Genomic DNA, 22715 nt, shown 5'->3' with positions numbered 1-22715 from the left:
ACACTTATTCTTGTTTCACATTAAAGGTTATTTCAGTTCTGGGCAACTCTTTCCCAAAGGGAATTAGTATGCATTAATGGATTCTACAGTAAAATACTAAGAACATATTGGGGTACGTACCTGCACTTCTGGCTGGTGGGAAAGGGTCCTTCATGGCACGGATGAAAGCAGAAATGAGGACTTTCTGCCTTATTTGTGGATGCAAATGTTGAGCTATTTTCCCCAAGCACACAGTGGTGTTGGTTCTTATGCCACCCTGACATAAACAAATAAAGTATTATTGAATTATAAATAAGTACAACAATTGTTAATATGCATATGTTGGTTACTTGCTAATATGAGAAATGTCCAGAAAGTAAGATCCAATTAGCCACAAAATAAGAACATCAGTAGTAATTGACATTTATTAAATTAGTTACTTTGACTCATAAACTACTTTTTGACAAATTCTCCATTGTTTCACATTTGTTGTAGCGTGGCACTAAATTTTGTATGCCCGCTTCGTATGTGTCTGCTGCCAGATTGCAACCATCTATACCGCAGCATCCCTGTCAAAATGTTGTCCTGCCAGAAACCACATCAGGTGAAGGAAGCAATGAAAGTTCAAAGGCACGAGGTTGGATCCCACTTGAAGTGATGTAAAAGAGCGTGTGTGCACTCGGTTTGATTGATTGATTTGGTTTATTTTACTTCACTTTTCTTCCACTTTTTGGCTAATCGCGAGAATGAGTGATGATATGATGAAGGAAGATTCACAAAGAACATCCATGCCCAGGTCAGGATTCGAACCTGGTACCCCTGGCACATGGGGTTGTTCACATTGATTGGACTTCCATAAATTGTCTGCTCGTATTTTTGCTCACGATGTCTGGTTTATGAACCTTACACAATTACTGATGGATCTCTGCTGGTGTCCGCTTCTGAGCATACAAAAACCTGATTACGCAGTCACGGGAGACTCTTAGAGCTGGCATATTTCTTCCAGCACCATCTTAAAACGACTGCCTTCACAGTGCTGAGACAACACCAGATGACAGCCACATACAAACTCTTACTATAGTGGAACCACGAGCAAAACAACCTGCGCAGACCCGCGAGTCATGTGCACCGTACCCCCGCGAGTAGGGGAGGGGGAGAGTTGACCATGCTTCCTTATGGCCCGAGGTGGAGGGAAGAAGGGAAAGTTGCGCGGGGACTTCTCGTCCCAAGGTTTTTTTTCCTTGTGGTCGATCTATATCTACATACAAGATTTGTGCTCCAATACAGGGGTGCCAACAGAGGGGGTTCATGATGTGCCTGCATCATGGGATTTTTTTGGGGGGACAAGATCTTATATCAATTCTATATATATCTTCACACAAATGTAGGGGGAATAGTTTCTTTGACTTTTTTTACCTGTGGGTAATTGCGGCGATGGGTTGAAATGAAACACCACCTCTTATGCCTCTAGAATCAGTTCGGAAAAGAGGGGGGACATGTTGTTCACATTAAAACAAGATTAGTCAAGCAGACAAACTGTCAAGAATAAGGTCCAGTACACTATAGCTCTTTTCAGTTCTTACGTCGTCCGCTCTAGAAGCTGGCAGGGGAAGTGGGGAGCGGGGAACATGCCGCTGACCAACCAGAGAACAGACCACCTAGCAGTGGAGCCGAGAGTTACGCAGTTGCGGGAGGAAGCTGCATCGCTAACTTCGTTCTGCACGTTGCTGTGTTGCCAATTCACCGCGTTGCTGATGGTCTTTTGCCCCAGTGTTGATTCCTGTTTGTTATGAGCGGAATGTAGGAATAACATACATGGGAGTAATTGTTGTCGCGTCGTGTATTGCCTAACTGCATTGTTTCTTCGATAAACGTGTATGTGGCATGTGATGTGACGTTTATTTGTACTCTCGCTGTTCCATTGTGACGCGAACTGTGCAGCATATTGTTAGGGAAGGCAAAGACAGTCTTGAGGCGTCGGGTTCCACGTCATTTGAATCACTGCGCAAACGAATCAAAAGGAACAGTAGCTATCACAAAGGCAATCGACGGTTGCGATAAAGATATAATAATAAGAATTATCCTCGGGTATTATGTAAAGGGTGAATATCCAACACTGAACAAGTTTTCGTTGATTTGCATACATTAATAAGCTTTCAGTGGGGAGTTTCGTCGTTGTGGAGGATACTGAAGTATATGGGGTTCAAGTACAAAAAGAGCAATGACGGTAGACGATTTCTGATAGAGAGAGCCGATATACGAGTTACAGGCAGAGTAACGTTTTTGCGAAAAATGCATCTTCTAAAAGATAAGGAACCTTTGCCCTATATAGGTATTTCATTTAGATGAAACGTACATACATCAGAATTACGCTCCAACGAAAATCTGGCAAAATAAAGAGGGTACAGGGGGTTTAAAATTGCCCGTGGGTAAAGGTGGGCGCTTTATTGTTTGTCACGTAGGTTCCAGTCACACTGGTTTTCTACAGGCATGTAAATTAGTTTTAAGTGGTTTTTGCAGTTTTTAGATACGCTTGACGAAAGGAACATCAAAGACGCAGTGATTGTAATGGACAATGCTAGCTACCATTCGGTACAGTTGGAAAGAATTCCTACAACGTATACACTTGATATCATACACTTATCGGTATTCTACTGACCACAAGATAGGAATAATACGCATTCTCAGGCCATACGCGAACAATGGGACGTCTGTATTTCATGGTTCTTTCGATTTCAACTCCTCTTTCCCGCTACTCTGGCAACGCTGCAGTCTCTCTCTCTCTCTCTAACCGGTCTGTCTCGTTGCGCTGGATAGGTCGTTTCCCCGCTCTCCACTTCCCCTGCCAGCTTCTAGAGCGCACGCCGTAACAACCGAAAAGAGCTATAACAATGGCAGTGAGCCTAAGCAGTTTTGTACATTTTATGTTAGCAAACATGAAGGCCTAAAGTACTTAAACTAAACATACATTGCTTAAATATGTCTGTATTATATTGTTTCGCAAATTTTGTCTGACCAAAATAATATGAGTAAATATTTTGGCTTAATGGGAGAGGGGCAAGAGGAATGCTCTACTTTTGGGGGGAGTGCATCATAGGCCTTGGTGGGATGGGTACCCCTGCTCCAATCACTAGCATCAGGCATGAATGGCATTGGAACTCGATATGGCTGATAATTTCATAAATCAAGTATGAAAAATTTTGAAATTTCAAGCGAGACAGTTGATCAGTCTCATGTAACTTGATTGATGCACACTGAAGAATTTCACCAATTGAACACATGTGAGGCCTGATCATGCTACTACAGTGTCAAACGTTAACGTTGATTGGCTCTTTTCCAAGTAAGGTGTGTCGCCTGTCCCTTTGGTGTGAAATATCCCTTAATTTGAAGCAACTTTATTTCTTCTTACGTCTTCTACCATTTTAAAGTAATTACACACACCAACAAGATATTGCTGACATTCCTGTTGAACTACTATCATTCAAAAGTGCTGCATGGACTTAACTTAATACCAGAGTACTCAAAAATGGTATGATTCAATACATGTATATATGCACCACATTACAGGTTCTCTTAATACCATGTTGACAAAAGGTCACAGATAATCAGGCTACATAAACATGAGACTTAAAATAATAACTCTGGCATCTCTGTGAACGAAGATGAGAGACTGTTTCTCATTATTTCATTCATTTAAAAATAGTTGACCCAACATATATTTATGATCTTCACATTATCAAACCATAAACCTAGTCTTAACAAGTACCTTTATCGCAAGAGAAAGTTGAACAGAAAAACACAAAGATGGTTTGGACATGTAAGTTGTGTGTGAAGTGAAGAAGTCTACTCACCTGATCGTCTTTGGATTGAAGCCTTGCAAAGTGTCTCAAGACTTCCACATTCAGGTTATTATAATTTAATTTTGGAGCTAAATGTATCACAGACTGAAAAGGAAATGGGGTAAAATTAATTTTAACATGTTATCAATACTAACACCTACATATACAACCTCAAACAATATTATGCCACAGTGTATCAATAAAATTTCTGATGTAACAAGTAATAACTTTAAACTTGCTATCATCTACAGAAATGTTCAATAAATAAAACCTGTAATTCTCACTGGAGTTAAAAATTTTCATTCAAGCCTAAAACTAACAAAAAGCATGGATAAAATTATTGCATAAAAGGAGCTGACATATGTAGGAAAGTTTCATTGGTGTTATTATACAATTTGAATTTAAATGATGTGTTTAGCAGTTAGTTGTAAAAATTAGAATATATGTAAGTTAATAATAATTATTCACCTTTACAGTTTGTTCTCTAATAGTTGGATTTGTGTCCATAAAGCCATTAGCAACCTGAGGGAAGATCTGGTCATTCACAGTGCTAGCTTGCAAATGGCCTGAAAGTAAACATTACATTAGAAACTATTAATTGGGCTTGCGCAATCAATATTTTACTTAAACATTTAAAATGCACATGAAGTATGACCTACGTGAAAGTCCCTTAAATTGAATTTCTTACAATGCAATGCAGATAGGATGGGTGTGTGGAAGTCAAGAAAATGGCAAGTTGGGATAGCTGATAAGTGAATGGGACTCCTGGTGTAGCAGCAGGCTGTGCTAACCACTCCCATCAAGAAGGTCAGCTGTAGTGCCTTAAGAATCAGTGAGAGGTGTAAGGGATGACTTCTGGGCACCCAAAAAGAGTACGTCACACTTTCACTACTAGTACACAACAGCAACTCCAATGTTAATTCCAACGAGGCTCTGGCATCTGGAATTACGGCCATATAATACTCCATAGGATCATGTTCTGTTTTTGTTTGCCCTATGCGTGCCGAGTGCACCTTCACAGCATCAGATTGTAACTAGTGTATGGAGATTTTATCCCCGGAGACAGTACAGCTTTAGTTGATAGTAATGCACTGCAGTATTGGTTTTAGAAATTGATTGAAGCCAACCTCCGTGGCAGAGAGGTAAACAGAGTATGCTACAATGCCAGAGGTCCTGGGTTCAAATCCTGGCCTGGGCATTCTTTGTGAGTGCCCTTTCATCAATTTCATCGCCAGGGTTGGCAAGGTAACACATATGTAAAAACTAATTTTCTTTCGTAAATTAGTAATATAAAAACTATTTTAATGATATTACATTTTACACTTTAGTTTTCTTTCATATTTGAGAACAAAATCATTATTTTCTGAAGCTTGTTCATAGAGCCACTTCACACCCTCACTAACAGATTTTTAAAAAATAGAACTTTTCTTTCACATGTCTTTATAAATTGAGAAATCCATTGTTATATACCAGTCTTGTACTAGTACTTGTATTTATAACATAACGATTATCGACAATGTATTTGGATTTGATTTTAAAGTTTTAGTAACAGCTTCAAATTCCTTTTCCATGTGTATTACACACTTGCATACGCTAATTATGATGTCAATGTGAATATGGCAGTTTGTAAAATTCCAATATCAGAGCACAAAAAAATTCGGAAGTTTTTTAAAGCATTTCTTTGGCATCCTACCAATGACATCTGCCATAAATAACAATAACAATTGCAAAAAACATGTTTTCTTTTAATTTTTAGGTTTGATCCAGATATTTACGTCCTTTACGTTTCATTTTACACATTTTTTACACGTAATTTACATGTCACGTAGAAAACTTTTTCTTTTACGCATAATTGCACAACCCTGGTCATTCTTGATCCTCATCGTTGCGATTAGCAGCAGATGATAGAAGCATCAACGAAAAATTGCAGAGATGATACACAGAATTGATGAATATGTTTGGACTTTCCTACTTAATCTATGAACGTAGCACATGACAAAGTAGTGCATTAACTTTACATAGCCATCATAATATGTATCTGTAATTGTAATCTTGCATATATTACAAACGCCTCATACTCCACATTGTTGATTTATTGATTGAATTTATGTTTTAAGTCCACTTTATGCACAGAAAAGCTAATCGAGACTGACTTTTACTGAAAAATAATTCAAAAAGACACTAAACCAGATAAAAAAAGATGACATTGTGGTTGTAAAATGAAGGATAAGGACTCGAAATGGATCTACAGTTTAAAGTGCGATCCGAACCACTGTGCCATGTGGCTCCACTGAGTATCGAACCTGGGACCCCTTGATTACAAGGCGACGACATTACCACTAAGCCATCGGGAAGTACCAATAGTCCACATTGTCTTTACCTTTTTTGGTGTAAATGAACCACCCGAATGCCACCCAACGAGTACATGTACAAAGGAAGCACAAGATGGATGGCATATTGAGTAGTTATTTTTTAAAAGCCTAGGAGCTACGAGTGTGTTAGTGAAAATTGCAAGAAATGATAACAGGAAAACCAATACTAACATTTCAGGTCTAAAAATATTATTCTTTGCATGCTTACATACAAGGTGGGGAAAGCGACTTTGTGTCCACCCTGTATATGCAATAAGACAGGGGATCTAATTTCGAATTCTGCCGACATATGACGTACAAGCAAGCTAAAATAAACCAAATCAATTAATAATTTTGAGTTCTGAGTAAGACTTGGACTATGAATTTTTTGTTCATATTGATAAAGCAACAATATTGATGAATTAATATGAATGTACTAATCTGTCCCCATCCCTAAAAATACACATACATGCTACCTCCATGAAGCTGTATTTAATGATGCTTAAAACGAAATTATACCTATAAAATTCTCCAGTTGTTGAAGAAGTCGTATCCTTGTTGCCCGATCATTGGAAGCAAACAGCTTCACCACACATGGCACAATCTTCTTCTGGTAGTCGGCTTCGTTGAGCAAGGATCCCAGCTGGAGAAATAAACAAACTGAATCTGCTGTTTACAATAAATTTACACTGTTCATTAACACTCCTGAAGGGAAATATAATACGAGGAAGTTTAAAATTACTTAAAACTAATACAGGTGCTCACTCATTTTGGGAAATCACATTCCCAGAGTTTTTCAGATTTTCACAAAAAAAATATTTCCATGCCATTTTATAAAGATTTAAAGGCATTCAAACGTTAAGTTCCTCAACTTTTATATTAACAAAGCATGAATCTCAACTTGTGTGTAGTTTGTAAGTTCTATACTAATTCTCCCTTGTCAGATCTGTTGGCAGTTCCTTTCTCGGGCATGTCCAGAAATCACATTAAGGAGAAACACACTAAAAAGTAGTTAAAATGATGAATGACTTGGGATTGAAATCTGTACCTGCATCCTTTGCACAAGCAGCTGATGATGATGATGCCGGTGCAGTTCTTGATCACAAATGTTTTAACCATTTTTTATTTCATTTTTCCATAATGTGATTTCTAAATGCCTGAAAATAATTTTTAATTTGAATTTAAAATTTTGGGGGCATCAGCATTAAGGCTATTTTGCACCCGTCACATTATACGGGGTCCAGCCCCTTATCGTTACAAATAACAACTCTAACGTTGCAGAACTAAAATCATAAAATATTAAAATGTTCTGACTTTCGTTAAAAGCTGATGCTGTAAAGGGGCACTTAGCACACACAAGGACAAAAGAACAGGACAACACAAACAAAATTATACTGGCCATGGGGCCAGTCGCCAGAGCCTCGTTAGTCTTCAGTCCAGGGTGTACTAATGTGGAAGTGAGGTTGACATTTGGGTGTACTACGTGGAAGGTCACCCCTTACACCCCAATGCCTGAAAATAAAGACGAAAAATAAAAAAAAAACAAGTTTAAATTGTATAAACTGTTAAATTCAGAAAACTGACATCCTGGTTTATTTAAAGGTACCAGGACACTAAGCGTATACCCTCGAATGTATGCAGGCTCACTTCGGAGGTAACACCTTTTTCTCTCTCTTCCTCTTCTTCTTCTTTTTTTTAATTGATCTGAATGCCCGAGGAAGAAACTACAACAGATCTGAGATTTTTGAATTATACCCAGGCCATGCTAAGAACCAACCCCTCCCCTCAGTGCAGAACAGCTATTTTGATAAAATTATGTTTCTCTGCTGGCTGCTTTGGGAGGAGGGATTTTAAGGTTGCCACTTCTTGCACAAACAGGGGTGAAGCGGTAGGCCTAATTGTTTGTTTGTAAACGCAGCAACAGCAGGTTACTGCCATAAAGGTGTTTCCCATGTCAGCTGTTACCATGGCCTCACTCTGGTGTAAAGCAAATAAACCACAAACAAGTAGAGAGACTTATACTTTGCTCAGATTTCTAAGCTGTGGTTATACGAACATTTGCATAATAATTAAATGACTGCAGTTTACTCAACAATGTTATGTCAATTTTAAAAAATATTCATCTATTTTAGTAGAGTTGAGCCAATAACACTGAACTGATACAAATACCAATACACTTACAATTCCTACCAACACCAATATTAAAAATTGGAACAAATCAAAGTAGTTCAGGCATTAATATATATATTTACATAATTTTTTATTGGTATTGTACCATACTCAAGTTTTCCATTAAAATATTCAAAATTTCACACGAAACAATCATTTACTCACTAAATCCATATCTCCACACAGTGTTGTTGCATTAAAAGAGGAACATAAATTAAAGAGCATTTGAAAATAAAATCCTCAGGAAATTATTTGGACTTAAAAGGCAAGAGGAGACAGATGAGTGGAGGAGGTTACATAACTTAGAACTGTACAATTTGTATTCATATCCAGATATTATTAGAACAATTAAATCAAGAAGACTTAGGTGGGATGGTCATGTGGCACAACTGGACGAGGAAAGAAGAGTTTACAGGATTCTTGTTGGGAAACCTGATGGTAAGAGACTTGCAGGAGGGATAACGTTGAGATGGACCTAAAGGAAACCGGTAAGGATGGAAAAGATTGGATTGATCTTGCCCAGGATAGGGACAGATGGAAGGCTTACGTTGCTGCAGCCAGAAACCTTTGGGTTTAATAATGATAGAGAGTTAGTTAGTGTTGTTGCAAAAATAACGACAATTTGGCATAATTTTGAAAATAGTCTCCACAAAAGCGTCATGCAGCAATTTTGTGCACTCTGTGAGATTCCTGGCCTACAGAAACATATTAGCTGGCATCAGTAAATAAATACCAAATGCTACTTTCCAATACTGACATCAATACACCCATATCAGTACCACTTCAGTCCAATTTAACAAAATCAATGAAGAAGCTTGTTGGAGAAAAAATCTGAAAGGTGTTTTCAGTCTGTAATCTAAATTCCTTGACTTTTATAGGTCTCTGAATGTTGTTATAAAATTCTGAGACTTCTCCAAGAATTCCAAATTAGTGGAAACTTGCAATAATGTCTTATGTATGCATTTATTGTTAAGGCATGTAGAAGAAATTAGTTTTTAAATGTGTAAAACAAATATCATGCCAATAATTTCCACAATGAAAAGAGTTTTCTCTTCGCTTATCCATGGTTCAACAGCACATCAAATCCCATCGCTGCTTTCTGCTGGCTTTTGAGACTGGAGCCTGCTAGTTCTTTTCAAGTAGCCCCAATTGTCCTTGCAATGCTAGGGGATCTCACCCACTTACTCTCACTCATACTCATTTGAGTCTCCCACCCTCGAGCGTTTGCAATGGAATATCATTTTAATGTGACAATAATCGTAAACACATATATGTAAAATATCCATCCTGGCAGTTTCAGCCCACAATCATGTATTCATTTTCATGTATCACTGTATTAGTAGCATAGATTAAACTAAATTTTAACATGGAGATATGACTCCGTTCACTTAATTTTAAATTTCACTGCATTTTTCACCTCATGATCCATATTTGAGGGGGCCCTACCACAGAAAATTACAGGTCTCCATGCAGCACTCAAATTCACATCGGTGAGAGTGCTAACCATTTGACAGTGAGGGAGGCTATTAAAAATAGTTACTTTAGTTTATTGCAACATTAAAAGAAGTACCACTTAAATTGTGTTACACGAAAAACAAGACTACATGTAACAAACAATCACAAAATTTTAATGCACGCTAACCAGCTACCTAAATGTTTACCTTGATATATTCAGCTAGATATCCAGGACAAAACATCTCTCTTGTCTATAACTTTACTGATAAATCAGACCTTTAGGACAGATATCAACTGTTGAGTTACCTTATTGGTAAACCAGAGATTTAACTCTGTAGACATATTCACTTTCAATTTTCACAACATATTTTTTACTGTAACACCATAAAGATTATGATCAGCAGACCTCAAACGAGGACAGAAAGAATACCTTAAGAAGACCTTAATTTCCTCTGCATGGTCCAATTCGTCTCCCCATCTCCTGGCATCACCTTCTCTTGCCACTTCTCAAAAGCAACTCCCCGATCAGGCATGACTTTCTCTTCGCTAATGTCTCACTTTTCAATACTAAGCAACGACATTGCCCGATGGGAAGTCACACCTGCATTCCTATTTCAAGATTGCCTTGAGATAACTCAACATACTTGTTAAAAACAACACAAACAGCACGATAAAAAACACTTTAAAGGTTTGTCCAAGCTTTCAATTCCATCTCTGAATCATCGTCAGGGCTGGTCGAGAGAAGACGAAGAGGATGCGTTTGAAGTTTTGCTGGCATGATTCCGAGATGGAATCAAAAGCTTGGACAAACTCTTAAAGTGTTTATATCGTGCTCTTTGTGTAGGTTTTAACAAGTATATTGCTGGCACATGACGTAAGAGAGAAGAGGAAGAGAGAGAGAGAGAGAGAGAGAGAGAGAGAGAGAGAGAGAGAGAGAGAGAGAGAGAGCTTTCTTTCTCTTTCTCTCTCTCTAAACAGAGAAGGAAAGAAAGAAAGGAGAAAGGGAAAGAAAGAAAGAAGGAGGAAGGGAGGGAGAGAGAGAAAGAGAAAGAGAGAGAGAGAGAGAGAGAGAGAGCGAGAGAGAGAGAGAGAGAGAGAGAGAGAGAAAGAAAGGAAAGAAAGATAGAAAGAAAGAGCTTTCTCTCTCTCTGCCTCTCCCTCCCTCCCTCCTTCTTTCATTCTTTCTTTCTTTCCTTCTCTCTTTAGAGAGAGAAAGAGAGAGAAAGAGAGAGAAAGAGAAAAAGAGCTTTCTTTCTTTCCTTCTCTCTTTAGAGAGAGAAAGAGAGAGAAAGAGAAAGAGAGAGAGAGAGAGAGAGAGAGAGAGAGAGAGAGAGAGAAGAAAAGAAAGAAAGAAAGAAAAAGAAGGAAAGAAAGAGAGAGCTTTCTCTCTCTCTTTCTTTGTTTCTTTTCTTCTTTCTTTCAGAAAGAGAGCTTTCTCTCTCTCACTCCTTTCTTTCTTTCTCTCTAAAGAAAGAAGGAAAGAGAGAAAGAAGGAAAGGAAAGAAAGGAGGAGAAGGGAAAGAAAGAAGGAGGGAGAGAGAGAGAGAGAGAGAGAGAGAGAGAGAAAGAGAGAGAGAGAGAGAGAGAGAGAGAGAGAGAGAGAGAGAAGAAAAGAAAGAAAGAAAAAGAAGGAAAGGGAAAGAGAGAAAGAAAGAAATAAGGAAAGAAAGGAAAGTGACTATCTCTCTCTCTCTCTCAAAGAAGGATAGAAAGAAGGGGAGAAAGAAAGGAAGAGAGAAAAAGAAAGAAAGAATGAAGTTTTTACTGTCATGTAACTCAACACAATACAGCCATCAATTCCCCACCCCCACCTCTCTACTTTGGTTTGTGGTAACAACAGGAGAAAGAGATAATTCACCAACAGAATGTCTACGATATTTAAAAAAATCAACACAACATTGATATTTCCACTTTCTCCACAAAGTAGTTCATTTAGTCCACTCGCATATCCCACTTTTCCTACAAAACTACTTAAACTTTACATTTCATCGTGTACCCTCCTTGCTTACTTTAAACATTGGGGCCAGCACAGCTGATCCTGCATCTCCATACTCAAACGCTGTTATTAGCTGCGGAAGGATTTTGTGCCGACATACATTCTCCGGAAAATTGTCCAACTGCGGTGTCAGTCCACTGAAAAAACGATTCTTCTCACTTTTATCTTTAATCTGAATCTCTTCTAGAAACAACAGGGTGTCCACCAGTTCATTCTTGAAATAACCACTAACTTTTCGACACCTCGTAATCACATCGGCTGGATTGGGGCGAGATCCTGGGTTTGCTCCAACCAGCTCACAATACACTGGAGTCAACTGCTTTGGAATCTAGAAAAAAAGGGAAATGTAAGAGGGGCATTCCAGTGTTAAGTGTGTGTCATTCAACCACAAAATTTAAGGTGCTAGACATGAAATTGGATACAAATATTTGTCATGAACTGATTTCATAGAATTATGAAATACTTTATGGTGTCAGCTAATAAAGAAAAAAAAAATGTGTATGATGACAGAGCAAATGCATGAAAAGTACTAACAAAAATGCATTACATGTGTGACGCTCTAAAAATGTAGCAAAGTTTAACTTCATTTGTCTATGAAGCATACAGTCTACAGATGCTAACAATTTCTGTTAGTGAAACATGCAAATTATATCCATTCACAAAAATTTAAAACTTAATGCAATTAAAAATAATAATAGTTTCCAGATTGAACATATTACAATGATGCGTTATACTCACTATCAATTCAAATAAAAATATATAAATAACTTACGTGAGTGAGTAGGAATGTTTCAGAACGACGTTTCGGAAATCTGTACTACTTCCTTCATCAGGTAATAAAATAAAAAAAAACTTTAGGTGCCAAACATGGTACCGCATTGTTAAATCGTAAGTTGAGGATTCAGGTTGAGGATAGAAAAGGTAAAAAAACTTACGGTGACCGCATAAAAAACTCCGATGGAAGTCTTCGCTAGTTAAAAATTCCCTATGTTAAAAACAAAAACCACAACTAAAACAAATAAAAATTGAAGACCTATTACAGTCCCCTGGTGGCCGCGGTGGCTCAGTCGGTAACGCGTCTGACTACCATGCTCAAGGTCCCGGGTTCGATCCCCGGCCGGTTCAAATCCGGGAACTTTTCTAAGGTTGGAAGTGGCCCCGGCGCCCACCCAGCGTCGAATAACATGGGTACCTGGGGGAAACCCTGGGGGGTAAAGGCGGTCAGGGGCGTGATGCTGATCACATCACCCCCACTCACGACCGGATCAAGAAAGTGTGGGGCGTTACCCCACACCCCCTATACGCCTTCATGGCGTGGTGCTATGCACAGGGGAGCACTTTACCTTTTTATTACAGTCCCCTAGTGACTTCCGTCAGTGTTGGGTAGAACACATGATCTGTGAGCGCTCCTATCCTGCATGGAAGGTTTTTATTCTATTACCTGATGAAGGAAGTAGTACAGACTTCTGAAACGTCGTTCTGAAACATTCTTACTCACTCACGTAAGTTATTTACATATTTTTATTTTCCAGATTAAATAATTTTGTTAGTAGAACCACTTTTTGTGGAACGACCCAAGTAGTTTTGCTACAAAAGCTATAATACTTCTTTCATGTACAGCATGAACACTTCTGGGCTGTAACAACTTCAATGCATAATTATAATTGAAAAGTGACCATGACTTTAACAATGCCTGCATTTCTAGGTTTTAGAAAAGGAAACAAATTTAAGGTCACTTACGTTATCTATATTTCTAAGAGCAGAAGGTTGTGGCAAAGATCCATTAAATGCTTCCCATATCAAACATCCCAAACCCCACATATCTGTAGAGCTGAAAGAAAAAATTAAAAAGTCAGTACACATCCATCTCCTTCAAAAGTATGTCATAAAACTTGATTATATTCTTATTCATACTATGGGAATGAGAGATGAGGTAATAGATAATTCAGGTACTTATGTTTTCCGCGAAGCTGTTTTACGTTATTTTCTATTAATTTTGGTAGCCACTGCCACCATACTCATTGGAATTCGTTGTGGAGTTGCTTGGCACGTGTCTGCTGTTCACCAGTGTTAATTCCCGCAGTAAAGGAAGCCAGGCGTGGTGTGCCTGACCACTATCTATGTTGAGTTCATGGTTGTAGTGCATGATGGCATGCGTTTCTTTGATTTTTGTGTCTATTAGAATATGTGCTTTGTATTTGACATGACCTTTTTCAATTTTAGGGTTGTGGAATTTCATTATGCTTTTCAAGTCCGGTGGTGGGTTGGGCCATTTTTGCATTTGATAGGTGCTGCTGAATTCTCTCACTCACTACTCGCTAAACGTAAATAAGCATTTTTTGTGTTATTTTAAAAGTTTTTTTTAAACACGACATTATTTAGTTTACCACAAGTGAGTAATACGCACATGTGCTATTATGTATTCTCTCACTGATGGGCCTGATGGATCTGCGGATGTAATGAGCCTTGCACTCGCATTCAGCATTATAAGACAACTGGGTTGTTGAGGGGGGAGAGGAGTGGAGAGTTGATCAACATGGTGTAGCAAAGCTGATATCCAAGTCAGACAACTTGCACCATCAACACAACCTGCTCCATCAAAGCAACCAGATCCCAGTAGCAAAATTAAGAGGTTTGCCTTCCCCTACCATCCTACCACATCCAACCACCTTACCAAAACCCTCCGCCCCTACAACAACCAAATAGCACACAAACCAACCTCCAAAATAGCTGACCAACTAAACAAACATAAACGATACTTCCTGCACTTTTAGTGCAGAAAACATCAAGAATTAACCATTTCTTAACATGATAACACAATTATTTGGAATTTTCCAACTGTTTCAGGATCCCAAAACTTGATAAATTATTGGGATCAGGATAAGATTTATGGAACCTTGTATTTCTGTGTCACTCTATTTTATGTAAGTTTGTTGCATAAGGCAAGTCGATTTGGTCTGTACAAGAATGTGTAAATACAAAACCACATATTTCCAACGAGAAGTGGATGAATACTCCTAATCTATGTACCTATTTCTAATCACTTCATTCTTTGCTGCAACCAGTAAATCAATTTTACAACGTCATGTATTTTTTATAATTAGCAGCACAATAAGATATAACTCTGTGAAAAAGAAGACCCTTACCATTTGGTTATGAGGCGTTGCTTGCTGGAGTCTGACTTCTCGGGAGGATCATATTTCTCTAACAAAGGAAGGATCTTGATCGGGAGTCCTGTGCCGTCAGTAGACCCAGCCACGTATTCCACACCACCCAGCTTCCACTCACCAGCTGCATTCACAAACACAGACGACAAGCACACATTGTTGTGACGGAGGTTGCCATCATTGTTCAGGAAACTAAGTGCTCGCTGTAATCACAAATAAATGTTTTCCATAAATGATACAAACATTTGCTCTGATCATATGCCGGCAAATACTGTATTTGAAGTTTGGGCGTAGGGTACTTTTTTCTACATGTATTTCTTAAAAATCATTCAACATTCAGGTTTACCTCTGGTGGACAGTTGTTCAAAAATCTGAAAATTTGTACACAATACAGTAATCTATGATAAGTAGCTTGAGTTAAAATTTGAGATTAAAGTGGTTTACAAGATACGGTCTTGCAAAAATCATGAAAAATTCAATAATTTGCACAAGGTAAGGTATGCCTAATATCATTTTATTAGTGTATATCACATTGATTTTTTTGCAGACAAAGCAGGTATTGGTAAATAATCAAACTATGAATGGTGCCAGATTGTTTTACAGTAGAGACTATAAGTTATAAGAATTTCAGGGTGTTTTCTGTCAATTTTCTCCTCACCGTATATCTTACAGATTTAATGCAGACAAACATCAGGTAGCAACGGTTTTGAGCAACAAAAATTGCTATTTTTCTTCTGCTGATGATGAACAATCATCAAGTAACTCACTTCCAAGATCATCACACTGTGAAAGTACATAAAGAATTGTTACCACATGAGAAACACTTACTGTAATTTGGAATATACCCCATGCGAGATAGAGGTCTCGCTGGCATCCCTCCCTCGACAACTGCTTCAGGTGAGTTTCCAAAGGTTCAACATACTCTGTGGCCAGGTACACAACTCTTTCTGACTGCAAATAAAATAAAATGGAACACTGTACTTTCATAGCACATAATTGAAACAAAAAAAACAGGAGCAATCTTAAGTAAATGTTGGGGAGTCTGTGACCATATGTACCTTATATATATATATATATATATATATATATATATTTATTTATTTTTTTAAAAAAAAAGATGCTTTAGAAGAGTTGAGCTATTATTGATGATGATGCATCATTATTAGAAAGTGTCAGTTTAAGATACTGGCAGATACTTTACAGAATTTGCAAAATTTAAAGTTTTCATTCATTCTGCACCAGTATGTTGTGATTACAATCCAGCCATTCCAATGTAATTCTTTGGATATTTTTAAAGCAAGCCTCCAGTTAATTAATGTGGTATAATTGCAATGATATGTTTAGATATTAATATTGACAAATATTCTGAACAACTTTAAATTGGGTAAGATTTTACAATACCGGACACAGCTGTAACTTCTATCCTACTTCTTATACTCACAAAATACGTAGTTCCGATGAAGTATCTCAGGTTAACATGTGGGGGTGACGTGTTGATATTGTTATTTGACATTCAGAAGTTGTATAATAAACTTTTCAATTACCGCAATCGTTCTCCGCATACAAGAATGGAAACCATGTTTGTTGAAATCATCCAGTAAATAATGAGCAATTGTGCATTGTCGGTTGCGATCACTGGCCGCACACCATTCATGGTAAGGTTAGGTTAGGTTAGGCAAACATAGTTAAAGTTTGGGGTTGTAATTTCGTTTCTTACGTATGGGAAACACAAATCTTCCGGTAAATAATGAGCAATCGTGCATTGTCGGTTGCGATCACAGACCCCCTTTCTTTCGAATTTCTACACGTGATCCCCAAATATTAACAGCAGATTTGTGATTAGCAGCCCAAAATCATTAAGTATGCGAAATATGAACGAAATCGGGGAATGGTCCGGTATTGTAAAATTGCTCCTTAAATTGTTATATTGAAGAATCATAAAGTGATGACAGTATGAGTATCTGCTAACAGAAACCCTTGCTTTAAATAATGTAAGCTTTGGTTCATCTTGTTGTTGTCACATATCAGCGAGACATTTGCCCCAGAAATTTGATGTACAAAGGATTGTTGGATTTTCATCTTAACCTTTATTTGTGTGTAAAATTTTATAATATTTGCTGGTGGGCATTCTACATGACTTCCTTAATTTCTATACTGACAAAGTGTCATATTAGAAACTACACATATGATATACTAAACAATAACTTACCTCCAGACTATCCAGGTACATGAGAATGCTAGGATGACGTAAAGTCTTCAACCTCTTCACAGCAGATTTTGCAACATCAAACTGAGTTTCACCCCCGTTCTTGATGTCAAACATAAAAACTGACACATCCTCACCAGATCCCTAAAAAAACACATTATTGAGGTTCACAAAATACCATGAAATAAAGTTTACGTATGATTGAGATGTAAGTAAATGTTGTAACAAATTTTCACCTGACAGATGGAGAAGGCAAATCTCACACGTATGTGTAACTCTCTCTCTCCTTCACACACACACACACCATATACTAGCCAATACTTTTTGGAGCCTACCAAAATGCCACACAACATTTTCACTTAGTACAAATTGCTTGGAAATTATGCAAATGCAGAATTTTCCATCATTTTTACAACAACATTGTAGGAAACAATAGCTTTATGGTTATTTCATGTGAAATTATAAATCTTTAAAGCAAAACTCTGGAAGATTCCTGTGATATAACCCCACAGTCATCGATTTATTGTACATTGCTTTCCTGAAGCTTTTGGCTAATTGTGACAAGATAAGAAATGGATGAAGGGATAATCACAGCTCGATGCCGAAATCTTACACCCATGATTTCGCGTACATTTCAAATGTTTTCATCAAATAAATAAGTTTCTTGTAACAAAGGGTGTTTCTAACTAGCACGGAAGGTATTTTTTTACATCTACGGGTACGTAACTTAGCCCCCCCCCCCCCACGTTTTTTTGATACTGAAGTTCCCTTACGTACGTTGCGTCTATACAGCTTTTCAGGGATTCCATATTGGATTCATGTCACAGGTGGACGTCTAAACATTTTCTTTTTCTTCTTATGATTGGCTTGTGCAATGGAATAATTTGAGACATTTTTTGGAGGAGTATCTGGATGAGTTTATGTGGTTTTACAGGCATGGAAAACAGCAACAAGATGCGATGAGGAATATCATACAACATATTGTTGAATGGTATCCTCAGCGTGTGTAAATACATTATCTTGTGGAACATCGTGCACATTTCTCTATGCAACTGCGGGCCAGAAATGACTTGGGGGATGGGATAATTTGCAACTTCTTATTTCTATGATGGTATGGACAGGGGAGGGTAGTATTCTGGGGAAAAGGACAACAAATACTTTTGACATACAACTAACTTCTCTTTTGCACTTTCAAATTAACTTTGGCCCGCAATTCAGCCTGCACTTGATATAAAGAGGTAAGTTACCCTTTGAGGTTTAATTTTAGCCTTATTTCTTTGGTACCTAAATGTGTCGGTGCAAAAATTACCAATAGTATCAGGGGCAGGTGGCTCCAGCCAGTTTCTAACATACCTTCAAAAGGGACTCTATATAGAAAGGTGGGGCCATGGTAGCGGTAGGTTAATTACCCCAGGGGCAGAGCCCGGGATCTGTGGGAAATTTCAACACAGCAACCAGCTCGCAACTTTGAACGACTGTACAGTCGTAAATACTTATTTCCGAGCTCCAGAATATTATTATTCACAATTAGCAGGACATACTCTTTATATATGTAAAAAAATCTCCTGCGAAATCGAGGGTGGAAGTTTTCAACATGGATCCATAATGACAACACACATGAACAGAACACAAGCTTCACAGATAATTAAGCCGGCTTTAGACGGAAGCATTTACCCCCCCCCCCCCCCCCGACACACACAAACTATGACTTTTCGGTAAAATTTTCGTATCCCCAAAACGTATTTCTTCAATTTTACAGGAGAAAGTACTTACCGAAATGGGTTTATTTATACTTTAGGAAGGTCTTGGAAGTTTGCTTTCACCTCGTTGAAATTTTTTTGCCGATAAATCATGTAATTTTCGACATTAATGTCACTCCGATGCACGAAAGCTGTTCCCTTGATGTCCGTCTACTACGTGAACCAAATATTTGCGAGCGTTTCATGACGTAACAGCCGGTCAGTGTTTCCAAATGCGCGGTTTTGTAACTGTGTAACAGTTCTAGAACGTAAATAAACGTGAGTTACTGTTCATCATTTCTGATTACGAACTTGCGAAAACATGACGTGCACAGGATCAGTGGCATGCTCAATGTGAGGTTGATGGGGGTTATAACCCCCCCCTTTTCGCCCAGTATCTCTAAGGCTATTTATCAATGGTTCGTGGGGATATTTATGAATGGTTCGTGAGGCTATTTATGAATGGTTCGTGGGCTATCCGTCAATGGTTCTTGGGGCTATCCGTCAATGGTTCGTGGGGCTATTTATGAATGGTTCGTGGGGCTATTTATGAATGGTTTGTGGGGCTATTTATGAATGGTTCGTGGGGCTATATATGAATGGTTCCTGGGGCTATCCGTGAATGGTTCGTGGGGCTATCCGTGAATGGTTTGTGGGGTTATTTATGAATGGTTCGTGGGGTTTTCGAACCCGAGAAAAAAAATTAATTTTGAAAAACAAATTTAACTATGTTTCCTAACCTAACCTTGCTGTGCATGGTTCGTGGGGCTAATATTTGAAGGGTCAGGGGGAAAAACGATGAATGTTCATTCGAGACGATTTGCCAGGAAATGAAAAACAAGTTTTGCTATTCAATGTTATTCCCCCTTGTCCCGTACGTTTGAATGCGTTTTTCAGGCACTTCTCACCGTTTTCCCCCCAAGGCCTTTCACAATCTTATAGTACAGCTTCTGAACTATCAGATGGTGCTGCGATCTCAAAATATGCGAAAAGTCGACATTCATCGTTTTTCCCCCTGGCCCTTCATTTATGAATGGTTCGTGGGTCAGTAAAAATTTACTATCCTTCGGACACCTCTAATTTTTTCGTTTCAGCAATTTTTGACATTCGTACTTATGTATCTGCTTTGCGGAACATTCCTGAAGGTGTATCAACGTTATTTTGATGAAATTAATTGCAATTTTTCACATTACCAGTAAGTCTTTCTGATAGGCCTTTTCGCTTGCCTGAGATGAACTAACCTAACCACGTGCCAATGGTTCGTGGGGCTAGCGCCAATGGTTCGCAATTATTTCCAATTTCTAGATCCTGATACTAACACGACACCAAATTTTAACTATGTTTCCTAACCTAACAGAACTAACCTATCCATGCGCCAATGGTTCGTGGGGCTAGCTATTCTCCGTCGGAGAATTAACTTTCAACAAACAACATGAATTTCAGCTATGAAACATTCCCACATCACACAAAAAACCTTCCCGATGTTCGACAATGCTACAGGAACTTATTACGGTAAGTAGTTTCTTCTGTAAAAATAAATAAATGTGTCCGAAGGATAGTAAACAAGTACCGGTATTTTTCTATGAAGGAGGTTGCAACACTGGGTACTACTTTACTATACCTGAGACACCTGGGAATCATTTCTTTCGCACTTTTTTACATTGCTAACATACTATTCTGCATTCCGGAACACTTACTTAGGTGAAATAATTGAATTTGTTAGGAAAGTAATGTATATTTCTTACATTTACGAGTACTTACTGTTCTTGTTTATTTCCACACACAACATGGCGATAGCTTACCGTTGATCATTCCTTGAGCCAGAAAAACCATTGACGTTAGCCCAAAAATTCACGATAGCCCCACAAACCATCACGGGGACGAGGTATGCCTACTAGGTTAGGTTAGGCCTGTCAGTTTGGTTCCATTAGCACTCCTTTCGTTCAATTTAGCATATACGGACAATACGAGAGCGTATTGTGTTCTCATGCAGGAAGCAAATGGCGGCAGCAGCAATAGCGCGTCGGAAATAGATTTTCGTACAAAACCACATACATTCGCATAAAAATGAATCAAAATTACATTCCCGAACATCAACAACGCTACAGAAAATGATTTGCGTAAGTACTTTCTCCTGTAAATTTGAAGAAATCTGTCTCAGGTATAGTAAAGTGTTACCCAACACGGTAAAGTGTTACCCAACACTGCATAACCACTGATCATGGACTACGCTAGTCAAGATTTTTCCGCCATATCGCGTGCAACGCAAGCGAAAGCGAACAAAATAAAAATACTCGATATTTCGAAAATTGAGATTATTTGCGTGCAAAAAACGAAACGCGAAATAGAAGAATCCTTACGAATGCAGAATATGTAAGTATCAATGTTGAAAATACGAAAATAAGGGAATTAGAGACGTTTGGTGGTTACCGAAATTTTAATTTACATTTTGAATAATTTACCTATTTAAACTAAAATGTGAATTCTACATTATTTTGTTATCCTTCCCACTTTTTAGCTGCCACAGAATTCTAATTAGAAAAATTCTGGACTTCACACATTTTACGCTTGGAACCTTGTAATTCGAAGCTTACCTTCTTCTTAGCTTTATGAAGTTGCCAGACACTTTTGTCTTCTAAGCCTGGTACTAATTCTCCTATTTCATAGGGAAAATCTTTGGATGGGTCCCTCGAAAAAAACGACCACATGTTGCTTACGATATAAAACCTTTCTTTGGCATTACTATAATTAATTCAGTAACACTATATAATCCTTTGGTGTGAACTTATTAAAAAACTGCAACTACTGCAGTTCCTTTTCGTTGTTATCATAATTTCTTCCGTCAATGCCACCGCATAAATTTTTACGTTTGCGTCTGCTAAAGCAATTTAGGAAGGTGACGATGAAAATACTTCTTTTCGTTCCTTTAGTCCTTTCAGAAGCAAATATAAGATTTCGAAGCAAATTATTGTAGATGGCAGCAGCCCTGTTGTGACCCCACGCTTTTGATGGGCAATTGTTCTCCCATTATGGGGAATTTGATGCTGAACGTGCTGCTATTACATTAAATTGCAAGTTTAATTTCATCTTAACCTCAGAATTTTGTCCGAACATGATAGATGAATAATCAGTGCTGTGAAACTAAGACTTTTAATAAGACGATCGTCAACAACAGAATATATATGGAAACTTTAAAAAGCCTTAAAATTTGCACAGCACCTGTTTACGTCACTTGCAATTTTCACAATTTAAGCATAGAATAGTAAATTCTATGATTTTAGTGCTTTATTCATGTGAATCTGGTAAAGAATAATACATAATAGTTCCATGCGACTGTGCTTTTTATTTTTATAGTTGTTATTAATAACCGACTAATTTCTTTTTAGGTATAGAAGATTACCCCACATTTAAACCTCGCTGCGCTTAGAAATTGCATTTCCGTCGGTGGGCAGTAGATGGCGCGGCCGTCTTCTTTTGCTGCTCGCAGGAGATTCATTGTCCCACTGGAGTGGCCTTCACCACAGAAAGGACAGGGGTGAGTTGTGAACAGGCGCGGCTCGTGCATAATTTTCCTGGGGGTTCACCAAAATTATGCAAAGTGGACTTATCTAAACCTTTTGAGACACTACACGCTTTGGTTCGTAGAGATAGTACTGGGAAAATTATCAATTTTTTGCCGGTAGATTACTGACAGAGTTAATTTGCTTTATGTTCAGATAACAGTGACAGCACCAAGGAGTGTGTGTGTAGGGGGCGATCATTTTAATTTAAGATTAGTATGGTATTGTATTTTGGGGTATCTCAGAATTCAGAA

General features: G+C 38.1%; 1 protein-coding gene across 2 annotated transcripts in view; it reads right to left on the bottom strand.

Moving 5' to 3' along the window:
- LOC145983114 (N-terminal kinase-like protein) overlaps window positions 1-21826 on the bottom strand; it is a 37451-nt gene extending 15625 nt beyond the window's left edge. For both annotated transcript variants that reach the window (XM_083116392.1, XM_083116393.1), the window contains exons 1-10: window positions 21496-21826; window positions 17166-17306; window positions 15785-15907; window positions 14936-15159; window positions 13530-13620; window positions 11803-12117; window positions 6689-6812; window positions 4287-4384; window positions 3831-3923; window positions 121-256 (exon numbers count right to left, since the gene is read on the bottom strand). In XM_083116392.1, the coding sequence (XP_082972518.1) occupies window positions 121-256; window positions 3831-3923; window positions 4287-4384; window positions 6689-6812; window positions 11803-12117; window positions 13530-13620; window positions 14936-15159; window positions 15785-15907; window positions 17166-17306; window positions 21496-21609 (1459 nt within the window). In that variant the 5' untranslated portion in view covers window positions 21610-21826. The remainder of the gene's footprint in view (window positions 1-120; window positions 257-3830; window positions 3924-4286; window positions 4385-6688; window positions 6813-11802; window positions 12118-13529; window positions 13621-14935; window positions 15160-15784; window positions 15908-17165; window positions 17307-21495) is intronic.
- Window positions 21827-22715: the final 889 nt, after the last annotated feature.

This window comes from Lepisma saccharinum, unplaced genomic scaffold (assembly GCF_977018435.1).
Source record: "Lepisma saccharinum unplaced genomic scaffold, izLepSacc3.1 HAP1_SCAFFOLD_656, whole genome shotgun sequence".
Classification (NCBI taxonomy): Eukaryota; Metazoa; Arthropoda; class Insecta; order Zygentoma; family Lepismatidae; genus Lepisma; species Lepisma saccharinum.
Note: the sequence above shows the minus strand (reverse complement) of the source record. Positions and strands in the feature narration are given on the sequence as shown.